At 41.9% G+C, this 21,162-nt stretch overlaps 1 protein-coding gene across 1 annotated transcript in view; it reads right to left on the bottom strand.

The window, feature by feature from the left end:
* Nucleotides 1-6,958: 6,958 nt before the first annotated feature.
* adgrb2 (adhesion G protein-coupled receptor B2) overlaps nt 6,959-21,162 on the bottom strand; it is a 211,605-nt gene continuing 197,401 nt past the window's right edge. The window contains exons 35-36 of the mRNA XM_056417315.1: nt 12,171-12,224; nt 6,959-10,157 (exon numbers count right to left, since the gene is read on the bottom strand). Of these exons, the coding sequence (XP_056273290.1) occupies nt 9,981-10,157; nt 12,171-12,224 (231 nt within the window). The 3' untranslated portion in view covers nt 6,959-9,980. The remainder of the gene's footprint in view (nt 10,158-12,170; nt 12,225-21,162) is intronic.

Genomic DNA, 21,162 nt, shown 5'->3' with positions numbered 1-21,162 from the left:
GGTCATGAAAAGGTAAAAATCTTCTTGAATCGCATGAAATTTGGTGGGATGATTGGTTATTATCCGGGGAGCATTTGATTAGATTTTGGGATCAATCTGGTCAAAGGTCAAGGTCAAGGTCATGGAAAGATCAAAATCTTCTTTTTACCATAGCGCGGTCAATTTTTATCCAATTGGCATGCAACTAATGCCAAAATGTTCATAATTCAATGCCCAATCTTGTGATATGCGAAGGTATGCGCTCTACCGAGTGCCCATTCTAGTTACATTTATGCATTGATGGGAGGAGCTACCTGCACATCAACAGTACCTACCATTCACACACAGCTAAGGGAGAGAGACCTTTTGGGGTTAAGTGTCTTGCCCCTGGACACATCGACATGGGCTGGCGTTGCTGGGGATCGAACCGCCGATCCTCTGATTGAAGGACGACGCTGCTCACGACTCAGCCACAGTCGCCCGGGTTAGTTGTCATTTTTTCATCGGTTCTGATGATGAGGGACGTGGACGGTGGCGAGTATGAGTTTAAACAACATAAACAATGACAATTCAAAAAGTATAACAAAACTATAAAAAAGCTGAATCATACAGTAATGACTGAACGTTTTTGTTAACATTTAAAAGTTGAAATCATTGTATAGCCGAAAGTATGCAGAACCTTTTAAGCTTTTAAAGTTTAAGAGAATTTTAAGATTTCCTCTATAGATCCCATTCAAAAATGAATGTCAGAACAGGTGTTTTGTTGTACATGTGCTGTAGATACCACATTTCATTGAGTTCAATCACTATGCATTTACATTTTTAATAACTGTTCAATACATTACATTGATTTGAGTTGTAAGATCACTGCATTTCTTTGAAAACTTGCAGTGATTAATTTGCTATAAACTATCTGTCCATCTGTCTTTACATCATGCCAATATCAGATTAAATATATTAATCTAGTATCTTTTTTTGGAAATGAAGTGGTTTAATTTAACAATAAACATTTTGACACAGCAAATAAACAGCTTAGAGAATTACGTCACACACGAACGTGCACACGTTTTACAGAATGGACTATATAAACTATATAAACGTGTTAATATTTCCAACATATCAACTGAGAAATGGCATACTTACACTGTGCAAAGGCAAGTGTGTGTGTCTGCATCACAAATCTAAACCAATTTTCCCAGTTGGGATAGTTCACTGAGGGATGGCAGATAGGGAGTCGGGGAAGAAGATGGAGGGATCTATTTCTGTATTGCTATAGGTTGGCTTGAATTGGCACAGAGAGGATCCTTGAGTGGGATCAAATAATATTTCCACTCCCTCAGGGGTGAGACGGGGTCCCTGAACGCATCAGGCTTTTATCTCAAGCCACTTTCCAAGGCTCCGAGTTTGAGATTAGAGGGATGAAAAGGACGTGACGTGAAATTGAGGCGTCGAACGTATGTTGGTGATAGTACCTATGAGGTCATTTGCTTCCCAATATATCTTTGTTTAAATGTTAGGGAGAGGCTCATGTGTTCGTTTATCTACTGTATGTGCATGAATGCAAAGCAAGAACGAGATAATACAGGAAATGCGTGTAGATATCTTGAGCATGAAATACATGCATTCAGTATCTACTCCAAGTAGAGAGGGAATAATTCCAAAATAGAACTGAATGATTGGTTTTATTTTCTTTCACCGCAAAACTCAAGAAACCACATATTGTTAAAATACCACTTCACTTCAATAATTGGCTGCGTATTATCTGAGGCCTTGAGATACAACAGTGAGATGAAGATATTTATGTTGGGTTTAAGTTGGAAAATAAATCAAATTTTGGAAATAATTGCTTAGCTGCTAATGCCTTTCAGGACTACTTTTATAAATATATTTATATTGAGTAAGAGATTGGAGGCACCAGTAATGAGAAAACATGGCCAGGACAATCAAATAGCCGAGCTGAGCATGTCTGTTCGGAAAAAAGCTCTAAAACTTGAAATCACCTTGAAATCACCAATTAGCTTTCTGTAAATGTCTCTCGGTTAAGAAAAAAAAGAGACATATTATAAACAAGAGGCTGTAGAATGAGTTGGTCCTAACCATTTGGAGCTTTAGACTTTTTTCCTCATGCCTTTAGTCTTTATTCAAGCCAATGCATAATATACACTTATGCATTAGCATTAGAGAATCTTTTCATCTCAGTCTCGGTGTTCAGGGTTACGCTATTCCTTACAGAATTGCTCCTTAGCTCTGAGTCCAGTTCAAATGGATCTCAGGACAGAGCCAGCAGCGCATCAACCTGCAACACACACACACACACACACACACACACACACACACACACACACATACATACACATACACGTACACACACAGCTGAAAAATAATGACCGGGGTACATGTGGGAGTCATGGAGGTGGTCACCCTCATTTGGACTCCTCACTACTAACCGCTAGAGGACAGTTGGACTTCGAGAGGCTGGCTTGGCTGTCTCATTACCCTGCAACTGGACGTGTGAGAGAGCATCACGAGTCCTCACCTCCCTGTCTCGGTCAGCGTATCTGCAACCTGTCCACTCTCAAACGGTCCGGAGGCTTAGAGCTGCCTGCACAGCCTCTTCCTGTGTTCTTTATGAAGCATCTAGCAGGTCCCAGGCGCTGCATTTCTCAGCATGCGAGAGAGGTGTGGTAGATTGCATCAGCCTTCCACTAAATTATGCCACAGGGTTTGAAGAAACCCTAGGTAGTGGAGAGGCTATTCATTCAGCCTAAATATAGGTTTTCATGATATGTGAAGATGTGCACTGTGGAGACCAAAATAAAAGCTTCAATGATTCCTTTACCTCAGCTGTAAATAAATCTGTCTCAAAGTGTCAAAGACCACTTGTGTTTTAGCCCAGGTCTGTATGACGGGGGCTTAGAGACTCAATGGAAATGCAGGTCCAGAATTGGGATGACGAACAGCAAGGGCATTTCATATGGAGAGCCATCAAAACGCCATTGGTAAAAAGGCCTTCTCAAAGGAGCAGTCTGGCTACCACCAGCCCCAACCAACTTGGACACAACTGACATGTTGGCATAGCAAAGCATTCAGGGATCTGATCCATAACAACCCAGCTGAGAATCATCTGTTTGGTCAAACACTTGCAAAAGAGATGTCTATGTCTTTGTCCAAAAGGCCTATTATAGACTTTAACTTGCTTGAGATGGCTCAGTTTTCAGTGATCTACTCATTTGCGTTCGAAACATTCTTTGAAATGTTTTCTTTCATCTGCACTCCTGTCCACTCTGGCCTTGTCCACACCCTCCTCCATTGTAATCTGCTCCATTCTTAGTGTCCTCTCTGAGCAGCATGGCACCGGAGCCTGTGGGACAGAACCATCTGTCAGCTACCGAGGAGGGACAGCTAGACACGCTACAACCATTAGAGCAATGGATTTCCACTGTTTCCTGTCTCTGGACTGAAACTTCATCCTTGCATGCCCTGCGCACTTTCACTTTATTGCATTGTTAAACTGAAATATGTCTTTCCGCTTGCAGGTTGTTGCATGCTCCCAAGGTACCTCACACTGCCTGTCACTTTGCCCAAATTCATTAATGCTCCAAAGGTCTTCTTTATTTTACCTTCTTGTGGTATTTGTTGTGTTTGTTTTGTGACTTTGCTTGTCAATCTTCGTCCTTCACCCTCTCCATCTCGCTGTGCACTCACTTAAAACAGCCCAAGGCCTTTTCCACCGACCAGCCGTCGATCAGCGAAGGATTTATTGTAATTCTAAGTAACATTCTTTTTTTTCTGTCTTTGAGCGAAAAATAAATAAATAAATCAGATGCTTGGGCTGGTTAGAAACTCCTGAAAGTTGGCACACATGTCAGACTTGGTGAAAAGAGATATCCGATATGGGTCTCATGCGTGTGACAACATTACTCACCAACGCCCCCTTGCAAAAGCCTCCGTCAATACATTTCAAATATATTCATGAGGTAAGATAGGCTTTTGTAATGTCTCCAGATGTAATTACAGTATCCCACATGTTTCCAACATGCAGAGGGGACAGAGAAGGGGATAATAGGGGAGGATGTGCTACCTTTGCTAGGCAAGGAACATACAGTACCTAGAATATGTAGTTGTTGAAGTGTGCTTAGGGGAGAAAAGCTTGGTCGTGGTACATTTCTACAATCCGTGTCAATGATATGAATTAGAAGTATTAGAGCCAATAAAAGGAGTTTTTACAGAAGGAGGGTCATTTGGTGTGATGATTTTAATGTGCATATAGTACTTTCTGGGAGGGCAAACAACTGATAGGAATGGATTGATAGGAGAGGGTGTGATGGACTCATTGGGACTTGTATGTTTAAATGATGGGAGTGTCACAAGAATTAATTACAACTGAGGTAGTCATGAGTCATGTTTAGAACTGACAAAAGCATCACGGTCAATGGCAGGTATTTGTGTGTGGGAGGTATGGAAGCATTCTGCTGTTGAAAGTGATCATTACCCCATTTTCTAGAGAAGGAAGTGGACGTAGTGTGGCTTCAGAAGATACAGCAGAAAGGTGGACATTCAGAAAGGTTTCGTGGGATACATTTACAGTAATTAGAATCACGGTTCAAAGATGTAGATCAAAAAACTATATTTAAATATATTTAATGAAAATGTGAGAGAAGCAATAATTGGAGCTGCCAAGAAGACACTTTTAAGGAACACTGGTACAAAGAGGCAGAAGTTAGTTCCATGGTGGAATGATAAGTGCAGTGAGGTTATAAAGAAATGGAATAAAGCTTTTCCGGTTTAAAAAAACACTCAATTTCAAAACTGTACTAGAGTACCAGAGAAGGCAAGCAGTATTACAGAAAACTATTGAACATACGAAAATAAAGTATTGGAGATAATTGTTGAAACACAGTAGGGAGAAGCACTTCAGTTAATCAAGTTTAGGGAATGATAAAGAAAATGAGTGGAGGAAAACGTGAGTGTGGGTATCAAGTATTGGAAAAAGAGTGGTGGCTAACAATGAGTTAAACATGCTCATGCTTTTTGTTTTTTTTCTGATTGTTTTGACAATGTGTAACAACGCTAGGCTTGAATTGGTCATGTGCCATTAGCTAGCTGTATGGGTAATCAACATGCATCTAATGGCTAGTTGGCAAGTTAACAACATGTTAACTATTGTTACTTGCAGCTATTTAATTACAATGAAATGACAAAGTGAATAAATATGACTAGATGTAAAGTGATGATGTGATGATTTCATCAACATAAGCAATAGTTAAATAATGAAGACAGCGACTCGCGTGGTCTCAGGCTACTTCACATCACAGAAGTGCGTCTTTCATTATAGTTTTGATGGAAATTAAATACTTTGCATTTAAAGGTGCCTTTTAAGGTTTTACTGTACATCAGCAAAAGTACATTTAAAACGCAGAAACGTAGCATTGTCATCAGCAGCAGGGGAATCTTTAATGAGGTGTTGACTGCAAAATACAAAAAAACAAAAAACCATGGAGGGAGAAGCATCGAAAGAATGAAGAGACAAATATAAAGTTAAATACTGACGTCACAAAGGAATGTGTGTTGATAAGTGATGGAGCAAATATCCAGAAGCCGACATATTAATAATGCAGGATGCGCCTTGGTTCATAATAAACAAAGTTGACGAATTACATGAAAACCAACCGACGATGTGCAACAGGTTGAAAATAATCTAGCCTTATGTGATACAGCAATATTGAAAAAAATAGTTATGGTGTTCTCTTCTTCCCAGCCTCTGTAGGGGAGTCCATTTGTTTCAGTGCTGGCGATCCCTCTGTGCAGTTATCCGACAAAGACTAAAACATCACATTTGCTTGTTGAAGAAGATGAAGACAAGTCACAGAAAGAAAAGAATCTTATCAGTAAGCATGAAACGTCTATTGATTCATGTTCCTGCTGCGCCACTTTCAAAACGTCACCATGGAACTCTCTGCATTGTCCTCGTGTTCGCTTTCAGGACTTGCCAATCTGAGCACTAAAACACATTTTTCTCCCAGCATTGTCAGGAACATGCAACTTCCTGTCTTTCTTGTAAATGTCAAGCAAAAAGGCCAAACTCACACAAGGTCCCTGATGGCTTCAGTCAAGTTGAAATGTGTTATATCTTCTGTCAACAGATGTCCAACCCCTGTTCACTTTGTCTCCCTGTATTATTTGTCAGCAGGGTCTCTCCCTAGGTCACTGGTGACACATCAGTACCACAATTTAATTACCCACAATCCTCAGTGAAAAATAACCAGGAGGCACTTTAATTGCTGTGACTCATCTGCCAGAGGGAATGTGAAACCCTTTCCTTGCCTTTGCTCTGTCACCATGCATTCCGTCCTTGGGGCCGGCTTCTCTATTCGCTTCCTCCTCTGACCTCTCTCTCATCCCACGAGAAAGTTCCAGTCGGTGGCCTTACTCCAGCGTTAGTGATGGCAGCTCCACAGGCAGACTCATCCACGCTTAACTACCCACAAGCCCATTGGGGGGCAAATGTAGAGAGGCTGAGGCATGCGCACGGCATCATCTCTTGTTCTTTCATTTTAGCACCAATGACTGGACTATCAAAGCCTGTCCACTGTGACTATTTACCCAATGTTACATAACAAAACCATTTGGTGAAATCCACTTTGGAAGAGGATTGTTATTCGCATAAATATCGCTCAGTTCATACAATTTTAATGAAATAATCACTTTGAAATGACATTTACCCCTTTGGTTATTTCAGTGGAACATGACTTCAAACCCACAGAACTGTTCCTCTTATATTTTCAGACAGACCAGCGGGGTCTCTGGTCACAGTTCGGCTTCAATGCTTCTGGGTAACAGAGTTTGTCATGCCCAACACCCAGAGTGGTATTATGAAAACATGGGCGTAGGAATACATGGCAAATCAAGAAAAAAAACAGTTGCTCATATCAAAAGATGCCCTTGAAGAAAGTGTGTATGCACACATGAGACATTGAGATCAATTTGAAAATTTATTTTCATATAAAAAGACACTATGAAAACATTAGAGGACTACTTTGTACAATCTTATGTATAAAAAGAACAAAAATGAGAGAAAAGGGAAAGGAGGGGTCTTCTGTCATGAATCGAGTGGAATATTGGATGGTTGGAGCAGTCGATTAACACCTAAGCATTGAAGGGTGGAGGTGAAGGTGAGGGTAGTAGATTTTGGAGCTGGCATCCACCCAAAGTTGGAAATTGGCTTGCCTGTGTATCATATTTGTTATGCGCTGTTGAGTTTGACAGGATTTAAACACACAAAGGAAAATAATTGACCTCGCTAAGATACTCCTGCATTCACGTCACACCAGTTTAACACAGCAACATACATTGTAGGGTGATGCTTAGTTGTGATTAGTCAAGCATCTCAATCTCATTCAATCCAAAACCTGTCATCCAGTTCATATGGAAAAGCTCAAAGGAAGAGGTAAGTCAGAATTCTCATACTGCGCTGAAATCAAACATGTCTTTCTTTCTTATTCCTTTTTTAAAATCCCATATATATAAGTTACCATGGGAACGAGGCTTTGTAGAGAATTCCTCTCGAGCTTTCTCTCTAATGGTCAGTTTTATGTAATAAAAAAACTTTTGTGTAAAGGTCAAATCTTTTTCCCCTGAGACTGATGTATTCTCCTGCTATATATTAACACGCCTTGACTGAGACTTTGTACTGTGACAGGCCGCATGCTTTTATTTGTCCTTCCTGGTTGGACGCCGTACAGTAGATGTGGACCCCGAGCCTCAGGTGAGTGTGACCTTAGCTCTGCAACCTGGGGGGCCGAGCCTATCTTGCTCCTCTGAGGGGAAGCGGGCTGCAGGTTCTATCAGCTGATTAGCTTGACAGGTTAGGAGGGCTGCACTCGTGTCTCACCATCTGCGCCGTGCTGCACTACTACCACATTAGGGATCTTTAAACAGATGGTTGGAGGGCTGCAATCCAAAATGTCAGAACAAATAGCCATCCCTGGATGATTACTGTTATGAGCACTCGCCTTCTTAATCTGTATCTCTGCCTGCCTCTAGCTTTCTCCTTTTATATTTTGGGACTATTTTTTACCTTGGCTACCATTTCTTCTTGCACTTTCTTCTCCCTAAATAGTCTCATCTCTTTCTCCAGAATGTTATATCAACAGGCTTTGAACATAGACAGAAAAGTTATGGAGCCATGTATTGAATCCACCCTGCCCTCTGACACTTTCTCTCTGCCGGTGCATGGAGGGCCGATGCGCTAATGTAGCAACGGCAGGACACTGGATGTCCTCTTGTAGCGACCAAAGTACAGATTTAGAATGTCAAGTAGGACGCTTCACCACTGAAGGCTTTTGTTTCGGTTTTCTTCGACAGTCTGCCACCTTGTAGCCTCTCAACCTCTGTGACTCCATCTCTGCCTTTCTATTTCAGTCTCTCTTTCTGCAGCTGCTGTGCTCACAAATGCAGGTTAGAATCACACCAACAGGGATACATTTGAAGGAGGAATTATACATCTGGCATCACTGCTAACATCACCATTTCTTGCCTCCTGGTAGCATGCCGACTGGTGGGCATCAGGAGACGGCGAAACGAGAAGGAGGTGGGAGACGGAAGCAAAACGAAGCAGATCTTGGGGAAATAATAAAATCTGACGGTTGATGGTATCAACTTTCATACTTATTGGCATGAAAAAAAAATCCTGAGGTAAACATCTATTCCTATATTCCATATATTAAGAAAAGAACAAGTTAGCCCCAAAACCGGCAGAAGCCTTTTTTTTTGCGGAATGAGAGATGCTAAACAGAGCTGGCGCATATTTAATTTGGCTGAAAATGACAGATATATTTTTTTTACTGTGATTAGTGGTGGCTGAAATGGATTCAGATGCTGCAATCTTGAAAGGCTTTTTATCTCCAAGCACTGGGGGTAGTAAAAGGAGATGCGAGAATCTGCACAACGATCACTACCCTTCTTTTCCCTCGTGGTTGGATAACATGCGGCACACCTTCAAAATAAGCTCACATTAATGTGCTGTGTGTGTCCTGACTCACTCTTTTTTTTCCTTCTTTTTTTGTTTGTTACACATGGGTTAATTGTCACAGGAAATGAAAAGACAAAAATAATGAAAAAGGCAGCAGAAGCAGAAATCTAATAGTTTAAAAATAAATCAATTCTTCTTGAACAGTTGTTTCAATTCATATTATTTTTTCATTAAAAGTTTTCAACCATAAAAGAGGACATTTAAAAACGAAACCAGATAAATACACAAAGAGGAATACAATGTTGACACATAGGATGTAAGAGGAATGGGTGGATGGGATTCTTGAAGTGGAACCTGAAAACAGAAAAGAGGATGGCACATACCAATGAGCGGCTCTTCTGTTGTCCCCTACCCTCTCTCCGTAAAAATAAAAAATGACGTGAATAAAAAAGGAAAGACAGAATAAGAGATGAAATGCTTCCATCATCCATTAGAAGGGAAAAGGAAATAAATGAAAGTAGAGTGCCTCGGGGGCCTACCAGTGTGAGAACCGTCAGCCAGATTTGTTTTCTCCCCTTGCTAAAAAAGAACTTAATCGTGCTGAAATATTCTTTTTCTTCTTCACCCCCTCCCCCAAATCATCAAACAAACCATTGAAAGAGATTTAGTTTTTTCTCCAGAATAAAATCAAATCTTTTCTCAGAAATAAGTTTTTCATAGTTTTCTTAAGTTCGTTTAAAAATGTTCCTCAGTCCCAGACGTGTCAAGCCCCTGTTCTTTCTTTTCAATAGTCTTTGCGAAAATATAGATTAGAACAGTTTTCTTTCCGTGTCCGTCCACTTCAGTCAGTAAACAAATACAGTTTGGGTTCCGACACATTGCAGGAGACGGGGCGCCGTGTGTTGTGAGATCTTTGAGAGAAATCATGTACTTATGTATATCTTTTCAAATGTTTGTCTCTGCATGAGCGTGTGTGTATTCAAGTGAGTGTGTGTACGCGCCGCGCGCGTGTTTGTGTGTGTGTGTGTCTTCACACTTCAGTCTGGAAGTCTCCCTCAGACGAGTCAGGCGTGTTCGCGGAGGAGGAGTCCCAGTTCTTATTGTGCAGCTCCATCCGGTCCTTCTGCTCCCCGGGCACGATGGACAGCTCGGGGGTCATGGTCTTGAAGCTGTCCCACGAGCTCTGGTCCTCCGGGGTGGACTTCTCCTGATGGAGGAAGAAGACAAGGAAAAGGGCGATGTATGCAACAAACAAGAACAAACCTGAAGGCACCGCGAAGATACAACACAGTCAACAAATACACCCGGCTGTTATTGTGATAGTGCTAATAAGAGACGTCGTTGAAGCGATGTCCGACAGGGCGAGAAACACGAGAGGTTAGATTACCAACCAAAGAGAGCAGCTTCCCAGGGGTCGCACTAATCCCTGGAAACTAAATGGGATGCGGTAATGTGTGAGCTCACGTTTACATATTTACAGTTGGTATTGTATGCATACATAGTGCGTATCATTTAAAAGCTCTCAATCAAAATTATAGCCACATTACCTTTGGGAACCAGAGAGGGGGGGAATTTGGGTCCAACACTGTTTTACCCTGGTAGGTTAATCTGTACTTCCTGTTTCAATGTTGACCTACTGTATTTACCTGAGCTGTGTAAACACACAGTTTTACTGTGCAGTTGATTATGGATTATTAGATTGATTTGGTCTCCACTTACTTTTGATTTCATCTCCAAATAAAGAGGATTAAATGATTCCAATCAACAGTTTGCTTGCCAACATGACTGCGTGTGTTTCTTGTTATGTCCGACTGTGTAGCAATGTCATATCCAAACACCAGCAAGAGAATTTGGCGTGGACAGCGTTCACAATATGGATACAAGGGATGGCCACTGAGAGGAGACCCGAAGTGTCATGAAATTGAATTTTCCTTTAAATTACATATTTGTAAACCATTCTGCGGCCAATATACAGATTTGAAGAAGGATTCATTAAAATATGCACGTACAGAAGCTACATTTGATCCATATGCTTTGAAGGTATCAGCACACACACACGCAGATACACACAGAGGCAAACACTTTTCTTAGAAAGACATTTTTAGAAGAAATTCAACCACACAGACGCTGGAAAGCATCGACACCTGCAGTTCAAGGCACATTTCCATCTTTCCATCATCAAAAGCTACCTTCGTTTACAGAAACGATACCTGCTCTTCTTCATCTCCCACCTGTTCCAATCAGTGACCTTTCGGACTGATAAAAGCCCGAAACCTTCCGGGCCGGGCTCTGTGATGTCTGCGTGGGCTCCGCAGATGAGCCCACCATGCATGTAAAATACATGTTGGGAGACTACTTAAAAACGGAATTTAGATGTATGAATCAAATAAGGGCCGTTATTCAAATCAGACTCATTATCTCGCAGAGAAAATGATTTCACAGATACCAGCTGGGAAAGATGGCCCAGATGACTCTTGGTAGAGCGAAACAACCCCCCCCCCTCCACCAAATCCTAACAAGGGAAACCACAGCTTTTGGACTGCATGGAGCTAAATATTCACATTAAGAAGAAGAAGAATATTCACACAGCATATCTTGCAGTTCCACATCTAAAATCTAAAATGGGTGTTCGATGTTGCCGTTTGTAATTAGTCGACGTAATCCACTGAGGAGAGCACCGTCTTTCATCCGGTCTTCTTCTTCCACAATCCCACCTTTCCTTCATCCCTTTAACGCTCACATATTTCGCTTTGAGCTATTCAACCCCTCAATCCCTGTCTCTCTCAACACACAGGCACGCGTGCACACACACACACACACACAGACACACACACACGCAAGTCATTGATCTGCAGTAACACAACACTCCCCCCCTGCAACGTGATGATCATCGACGGAGCGCTAGGGGGCAATATCTGCCTGATTATCATTCTCCCTGCGTCACAGGCTGACAGTTAGTCAAATGAATACAAAAGGCATAATCTGGGAATCCATTTGCATGCTAAATGCTGGTGAAGGGACATTTTGTAATGCAGGAGTGTGGGTAATCCTGCAGTTTAAGACCAACTTTATCCCTGGGAGACTCGGCTAACGCGATTGTGCTGCTCCCGCGTGTCGATCCATTCCCTTCCGCCATCTCTGCCTGCCTCCACTCCCTCCTCGCCCTCCATCTCATCCCACTCCTTCTTCCCTTCACTCTGCCAGAAACCCCTCTACTTACACTCGACGAGTTCCTTTCACCTCCGGCAGACGAAATGCTCCAGCGCTTTTCCCTCTGTGGTGATGAAATGGGAGGGAGAAGACGAGGGGGTTGACGAGAGAAAGAGAGAGAGAAAGGAAAAGAGAAATAGAGAGAAGAAGAGTGGGGATCACAGTCACGGACAACTCTGCCCTAAAACAATAGCATTGTTCCCACACCTTCAGCAGGTGAACAGGCAGTTGTTGCTTTGTGCTTACATCTTACCCTTCTCTCTCTCCAGCTCTCACACCCTCACCAGCTGTCTCATGACACAATATATGAATAGAAACAAGTGATCCAGCACGCAGAGGGAGCATGGTTATGCACACAAATTCAAACTGTGTTGGAACAGGCACAGGCCATTGTGATGTCCTATCCAAAGACTGATGGAACAAAGCAAGGGCAGAGTGACTGAAGGATTCGACACGCTATGTATAATAGGGCCTACAACTATCATAAAAGGGATCAAAGAAAGGACGGCGTGTGAGTGTATGAGTAATCTGATTCTGAAAGCCGGAAGCTGTGCAGCGCTCGAGGCTTTCGAGCTCATGTTTTCTATATAATGTTGAACGAGGAGAACACATGTGGTTATTAGTGCATGGAAATGCTATCTACACTATCTGCATTATTGATTGTTTTATGCTGTATGTGTGAACACTACACATAAAATAGTTAATGCTGAGCTATGAAGTGGACATTGCTGACTTTGTAATGTTCTGCCTCTGGCTTGATCACACTCACATGACTCGCCTTGCTGCAGTGTTACCTAACTATCTACATTTTGTGTTTTTTTATGTTCCCGACAGCCTGGTTTGCATCTGTTCTTGTGGGCTGATGGTTTTTTAGTCCAAGATGTCCAGGTGTTCTGAAGTAGGAAGGTGTTTTCCTGGTTGGCTGGCCATGGTGTGCGCTTGTGAGGTGTCCAACAGCACCAGTGCAAAGAAAATAGAAGAGTCCTGCAGTGTTTGGTAAAGCTGCTCTTTCATTGTGCATCATGAGACGGTTTTTATTTTTTTGGTGGTGATGGAGGGGACGTGCCATATGTGACGTGCTCATTAGCTGCATGGCTGCATAGAACATTTACATTTTCAATTGATATACAATATTTATTTATGGATGTTGACATATTGTCAGCGTACAGAACTCGAGGAAATGCATTCACTCAACTGTACGACGGATGTAAGGGACTTGCAGTATTTATTTTCCATTTTAAAGTTTGTAGTTACTTTACAAATTAAGATTTCACCTTAAAATCACATACTCCGTTCATAAAACATAATGCATCATTAGAGATTGAACTGATCAAATCAACTGTAGAGCTTGAAATAAGCCAATGTTGTTCATTCACCAACTGTTTCTTTCTCTCGTGTTCTTTTCCTTGTCATTAATATTTTCTTTCAGTTTCTCTCTTTAATTTGCTTCCCACTCTCTTGCCCGACCATATGCGGCGTTTGCAAACTTCTAATCTCAACCATGTAACAAGCTTCTGAAAAAACCAAAGACGTCCAGGTTGAGTCTCCTGTATAAACATTATCAGCCATCTGTTACAGGCTCAATTTACGGCTGCCAGACCACATAATGAGCGCCTTTTATATTTCTGCCTTATCAGCATTCAAAGCATTTAACGTGTTTCAAATAATAACCCCTAAACACACTGTTTGCGCACCATCAGTGTTTGCAATGCAAATAGTAATGTCGTGTTCCGTTCACTGATTCTGTATCTAACGTACATTGTTTGATTTTTAACAACCCACCAACAGATGAGAGGTATCATGTGGTTACAATAAAGTACTCGCCATTATAGTTTACCTGGAAAAGATCTAATCCGTCTGTAAGCACCACAACACACCCAAGCACAATGTCCATCACTGCTTTAAGGTGTAATCATCTCAAACTTAAAATATTTGAACACTCGAATTTTCAGGCAAGCTGCACAATTTTGGAAAGAAAATGCTGCAAGCATGAAACGGCTAAGTGAAGGGGAGTTTGTAGGCTCAGTACATCTACTTCTGCACACACTTCTAAAGCCATCTCCAGAAGCCTCTGCTGCAGTGATGGTAGAGGAGGCCCCCTCACTACGCGCCTTATTTGGACCACGGACTGGAAATTGTGTCTGTATGTGTTCGAGCAATGTGGCAGGCTGTCTGTGGGAGAAGGTGGGGGAGGACAGGTGGTTGTGGGTAAGTGGGTTAACTTTACCTTTGTTGACTTGGAGGCCCATGGCTCTGCTGACTGTCTGGTTACATTCAAACTGGGACATGACAACAAGCATGCAACATCAGGCCCAGTCAGGCAACACATGACATAAAACAGGAAACAAAAACAAAAACATAAATCAATAAAATGTGGCATTAAGGCAACGAAAAAAAACATACACTGAGTGGAAGGCTCACATGAAACAAACTCAAATCACATTTATAAACAAAGAGAATGAAAGCGACATCGAACAACGCACCAGGAGACAGAGTGGATACCAGAACATGACCGCGGTCTGTTGACTGTGGGCTTTGAGTCATTGAACAAGAACTCCTGGATTTTATGTGCGTTTATCTTATTATATTGTAAAAATAATAATCCATATAGCCTTTTTAACACCCGCATAATGAATTTGGTGGTCACACAATAGACTAACTGGGCAGAGTACTCTTTAGGACCATTTATCTGTAATCTGGGAGGGAAACTGTGTCACAAATTTGAAGGCCCTTGAAAGGAGCCAGTTGGGAGAATGTAGGGCAAATAACTTCCATTAGTGCAACACATTGCGAACAAACGAGCAATCAGGCCCACGGGCTCGGTCCGCTGCCGTCCCGGCCCGTGCAAGGCCGGTGCTCCTATAGTGAAATCAGTTCCAGCTATACAATTGTGCCTTTTTCACCTCCCTTTAATTGGCCCAAGGGCACTAAATGACCCAAATCAGTATTGTGCCTCTTGGTGCAAAAAGCCAGTGTTAGGCTTGTTCCGCTTGGGCTCACCGGCCCCTCATTAGGGGCCACTGATAGAGCCACTGTGCTGAAGCTACACTCTGCACAGCCCTCAGTTTTCATGGGCAATTTGTGTAGAAGGATGAAAATAGTTGATGAGTTTATACTCGGCAAGGAGAAGGGGGCAAGGAAATAATTAAAAACAAACTAATGAGAGGAATTAATTATTCAATTAATGCCTCAAACGTGCCACCGAGGGCTGAGTTTAGAGGGGGAAATGGGAAAGCGAGGGAGACGGCACGAGAGGAAATGTCAAGCCGTTAAGGATAAATAGAGGGGAGAATGAGATATGAAGTGGAGAAAGAGGGGAGGACTTGCTGGGATGTGAAATTGAAGCCCCTTAGCTCAATGACAGCAAATTGACTATCAAGACCTACAGGATTTGCAAATGCATACAAATTGGCCTCATTGAATCAACAGAAATGAAGCCACTGTCATTTAAATGTATACATCTTCCTTTTACAGAAGACTTCCTCAAAGAATTACCTGAGCTACAATTCCCTTTTATTTGACTAAAACATGCTGGATTATCAATAACATCCACTCATGTCAACTGTGGATGCATAAAGAGAGTACCTGAGGTCTCACCTCTCTTTTATGAGGAAGGCTAATGGAAGAACCCTCTTAGACCATCCAAGAAAATGCTTCCATACGTAGCCTAATGGACTGGGATTTCATCACGGAATTCAAACACACGCCTCTAGCACAAATGCATCTTTCATAATAAAAAATGTGCACGCTGTCCCCGCTCTGATGTGGCATGAGTGAAATCACAACAAAGTAGAGCACTTGTTTCCTTTGTCTTTTCCTCCATCCTTAAGCGTTCCGCACAACTCTTCACTGTCTGTGGAGGAAGCCACGCACGCTTCATTTAATCAAGAATACAGCAAACGACGGGAGAGAAATATATCCCATTTGAGAGCTAAAAAAATGCATCAGCCTGGCCATTACACAGCGCACACACACACACACACGCACACACAGAGGCATACAACTGCATTACTGGGCACCACATGGACATTTGTCTTATGACCTTCTGAACCCTGTGGAGAGGATGGAAAACTACAGGCTCACTCCACATTGACGGAGGCCAAGAAGCTGTTTTAAATCTAAACATTAGTGCACACGGTATTGCTAATACATCATGTTATATAAACACTGCAAGCACTCTATCGCTCAGTAACCCTGCTGACTCCATTTGTCTCCTGTCACCATTATGAGAGACACAATGAGAATGGACTCTATCCCCCCGCAAGCCATGTTGCCCCTGCCTGAGCATCTACTGCACTTAATAAAAGAGAGTAGGATTTGTTTTTATCATCAGCACTTCAACAGAGAATAACAAAAGTGCCTGTTTGTATATATTTATATATATACACTACCGTTCAAAAGTTTGGGGTCACCCAGACAATTTCGTGTCTTCCATGAAAAAATCACACTTTTATTTATCAAATGAATATAACATGTAGTCAAGACATTGACAAGGTTAGAAATAATGATTAATATTTGAAGTATTCATTTTGTTCTACAAACTTCAAGCTCAAAGGAAGGCCAGTTGTATAGCTTATATCACCAGCATAACTGTTTTCAGCTGTGCTAGCATAATTGCACAAGGGTTTTCTAATCAGACATTAGTCTTCTAAGGCGATTAGCAAACACAATGTACCATTAGAACACTGGAGTGATCGTTGATGGAAATGGGCCTCTATACACCTATGGAGATATTTCATTAGAAACCAGACGTTTCCACCTAGAATAGTCATTTACCACATTAACAATGTATAGTGTGTATTTTTGATTAATTTAATGTTATCTTTATTGAAAAAACAGTGCTTTTCTTTTAAAAATAAAGACATTTCTAAGTGACCCCAAACTTTTGAACGGTAGTGTATATATATATATATATATATATATATATAAACAATCTATGATTGGTTAACATTAGCTCAGAGTAACCTATGTACCTTTCACAGATGTCTGAAGTTGGCAGAAGTTTTCTAGCAAAAGTTTATCAGGAAGCCATTTTACATGGTAGATCTTAAAGGTCACGGATGTTTTTCAAAATAGAATATGTAACAGCAGACAGTGTGCACATCTATTTTCTGACAACAGGAAGAGCTCAGCTATCCCCAGCAGCCTAATATAGACAGACAAGGTTGAGGTTAATTGGGATTCTTGTGATATGGTGTCTGCCTCCCCCTCTTTTCCCTCATTTCCTTAAGTGTAACATGAGTCATAACTAACAGCTTCTAGCTATCAGCGTGGTAAATATAAGGGGCAACCTGTTGCCGGGCAATATGGAGTTACAACAACAGTGCAAGTAGGTGGTATGGAGAGACAAGAAGAGAAGAGAACAGCAGACATCAAGAGAAGAAAGCATGTGGATTCTATCTGTAATGGCAAATGTGGTGCTCAGGACCACTTTAAGCCCACTGCATGCACTTGAACAGACAATTAGATAAGTGTTCTGATATCCACTTATCTCCTGAACACAAAGATCCTACCTTTCCAGAGAAGTCAAATGCAGGTCTCTTCTGACAACATACGCCTTTGTGATATGTTTTACTGTCTCTCATTGGCACACAGAGTGCATCATGTTTGGTCCTTTGAGCTCGTTTACGGATAGAGTATCATGGTTTATGAGGTGATTATGAATTGTTTTGGATGGGTCATTGTCTTTATGAACTGATTTATCATGTGGTTATGGTGTTCGGGTCATAAGGTTTAACTTGGGCACTGACATGGGCAAAATGACTGCATGGATTATTACACCACACCCAGTGGCGCGACAGGAATGGAAGCAAAATCTCAAACATCAAAACCACAACAACAACAAAATAATGCATCTCTTTGTTTTTCATGAAGAAGAACCCAGTCCTGTTTTAGACCACCTTACAAATCTCTCTGGTTAGAGTGATTCCACATCATACATTTCAATGTGTAAAGGAGGTGATGGAGGAAGGGGAATTAGCATTCATTGTATGAATGCAGATGCACAGGGGATACAAGTTGTGATGTACTGCACTAACACACCACTAGGGGACCATCTGGGGCGGCTGTAGCTCAGTGGGGTAAGGGGGTCGTCCTGCAACCCCAAGGTTGTCGGTTCGATCCCGGCTCTCCCCATTAGTTGTTGCAAGTCGAAGTGTCCTTGAGCAAGGCACTGAACCCCCAGTTGCTTCCCGGGCGCATCACTGCAGCCCACTGCTCCTTAATAACTAAGGATGGGTTAAATGCAGAGAACTAATTTCCCCTTGGGGATTAATAAAGTATATATCTATCTATCTATCTATCATCTACTATTTGGGCTCATCAAATGCATTCACTTGACTGAGACGGTGCCGTCGGGCAGTGTGGATGGGAGGCTACATGGAGTAAGCTCATAGTTTGACACTTTCTGTGTGACTCAAACTGCAGATATGGATCACATTGAACATGGCTGTTCAGTGTCAGGTGTAGACTACTTGAGCAGGTAATGCTATCAGCATAAAGCATATTTCTCCAATTGACTGTTCGCTTAACCCCTAACATCTCAGTTACTGTTAATTAGTGCCTGTCAAGCTTTCCATTCTACACACATGACGCTTTGACAAAGGTGGCAGAATTACCTGGTTTAACAGCATGTTTTCACTTTTACTTCATACAGTATTTGACAAAACAATTAATGAGACAGATTAATCATTCATGAACATTGTCATTGGATGCAGCCTTAGATCGGTGCAGGAAATGAGAGCAGGTCTTGAAACAACACTGCTGAGCAACACAAGGTGATTTCTCACAGTGTAAACAGATTTGGCTGATTCCTTAACATCATCTAGTCGTTTATTCATGACTTTTAATGGCACAAGAGTAAAGGCTTAAAGGATGAAGACCTACGGATGTGTTTTCAAACTTGACTACCTCAGGTATTGTTGGCTGTAATGAGGCCTAATACTGAATTTATAATTAGCCCAAACACTTATATTTCAGGTCCAGCTTCCACAGAGTGGGGAAACATGACACACTGGATGTGTTCTTGCAAACAGGGCTTTTTTTAATGCAACGTGTAAAGACTCAAACTGAGCATGTGATCCTTGTCCTTATGTAATGTTCATATACTGTATGTGGTGAGCTAGTTTGCTGTACATGCTAACGATTTAATCCATTCCTTACATTCCTAAAAGCTTGTAAAGATACAACCGTGCAAACTCTTTAAATGATTTAGTATGCTCACCACCTGAACATGGGGAGAAATCCAAAGCTTGACAGACCTATCTTGCCTAGATACGGTTGCTAAGCTCTGATTGGTTAATGGCTGATTGTTCAGAAACACAGGTACAGTAGTACAGTGGCAAACTATGAGACATACAGTGACATGTAGTGCATTGACTCATCGACCTTAGAGTGGGTTAAAGGGGCTCTACTGACACGGTTTATGCAGGTTTAGCATGTCTTACTTTGACTTTCTTTGTAAACGAGGGACGCCCTGCGCGCTAGTGATGGCTCGGGGTTGTGCCTCGGTGGTGGGGGAGGGGGGACCTGTTGTGGACCAACACCGCCCGCGATGGTTAGTAGGGGTCACAAGATATTTAGTCTCTGGGTTAAAATACTATTTAGGCTCTTTAAAGGATGCCAGCAAAGGTTATTGGGTTAATGAGTTTTTTGAGGCATCATTGCCAGAGGATGACTCATCATTGAGAGTGGAGGTTTTCCTTCTACTAATTTTGCCTGGAACTCGCTAGTATCCATCATTAAAAAGGTGAGAAGCTTAATAGTGCCAGTCCTTAAGTGACTCAGTCAATTGGCCATATGAAGTTAAAGGTGAGTATCAACTACCTCAGTATTTTGGGTGTCACTCCGCGAGAAGGTATCCCAGTAAAACACTATTGTGTTTGCTTTTAGAACACAGCACTCACTGTAGTGTCGGTGAAAATCACTGTCAGTGTTATATGGCATATTATATGATTACTCATACAGTAATTGTCTCCTAAACAGTTTATGTGCTTCAAAACCAGACAGTGTAACATCTCAAACATAAAGAAGATAAACATACAAAGAAAAAGTAACAAGAGGACACACACACACACAATCCCAAACACACACACACACACACACACACACAGTGGCATGCAGCCACCCACGTACAGTATGCACTTTGATATGCAAGTGTATGGACAAGCACACCCCCACACACACCCTTCTCATCTCCATAATGACTGTATCGTCAGCGTGTCCGTGTCTGGGGGTGACTCTCAAAGTGAGATGTTGACAACAGGAGAGCTGAACTCAAACTGGCTCCTGTCAAAGGCCTGACACTGGTAGCATTATCTGTGGAATTATTCTCAGGTAAGTGAACTGCCTACTTACTTTTAAGATAATGGATTTGGATGAGTATGCCATATCCATGCTGCCCTTTCATTTCATAACTTAAGTGACATAACTAAACCAGCAGAGGTATTTGTTCCAACTTGTCTCAATTAGCTTAAATACAGCCAATCTATTATTTGTGCATGGGCTTTCATTTATTTTACATTTGGTCATAATCTTTAAACCACACCTGCGCACATGAGGATTCTGCAGTGCAACTGTTATGAACCTCACAGTTCTAATATATGGCTTGTGGCTTTCCAAGCAGACTGTCATTTTTCTTCCCTTCCATAAAATATTTGGCCGGCATTAATGAACGGGGAGTCAGCCAACACTTGGAAAAATCTTGATCAAGATGTGGAGCAAATGAGGAGCGAAGGAAGAGGCAGCTAATCTGGCATCGGAAAATGTCAGTGTGTGTGTGAGTGTGTGTCTACATGGCATGGGGAATATGAGAGATGTCAGGCTGGCCTCTGTTCCTTCACTGGCAGTGTAAATTAGATGTGAACCAGCATGGTGCCAATGCCAGGGGAAAGTTACACCTCTCACGGTTCTCTCTCCACGGATGAGGTGCGAGCTTAAACGCGCGTGTTTAAATCTTAATGAAACTGGCTCTCTGAAGGTCAGTGCCGAGCGAGCAGGGACTC

The sequence above is a fragment of the Pseudoliparis swirei genome, chromosome 1, assembly GCF_029220125.1.
Source record: "Pseudoliparis swirei isolate HS2019 ecotype Mariana Trench chromosome 1, NWPU_hadal_v1, whole genome shotgun sequence".
Lineage (NCBI taxonomy): Eukaryota > Metazoa > Chordata > Actinopteri > Perciformes > Liparidae > Pseudoliparis > Pseudoliparis swirei.
The sequence above is the reverse complement of the archived record's forward strand: the minus strand, read 5'-3'. Positions and strand labels throughout refer to the sequence as shown.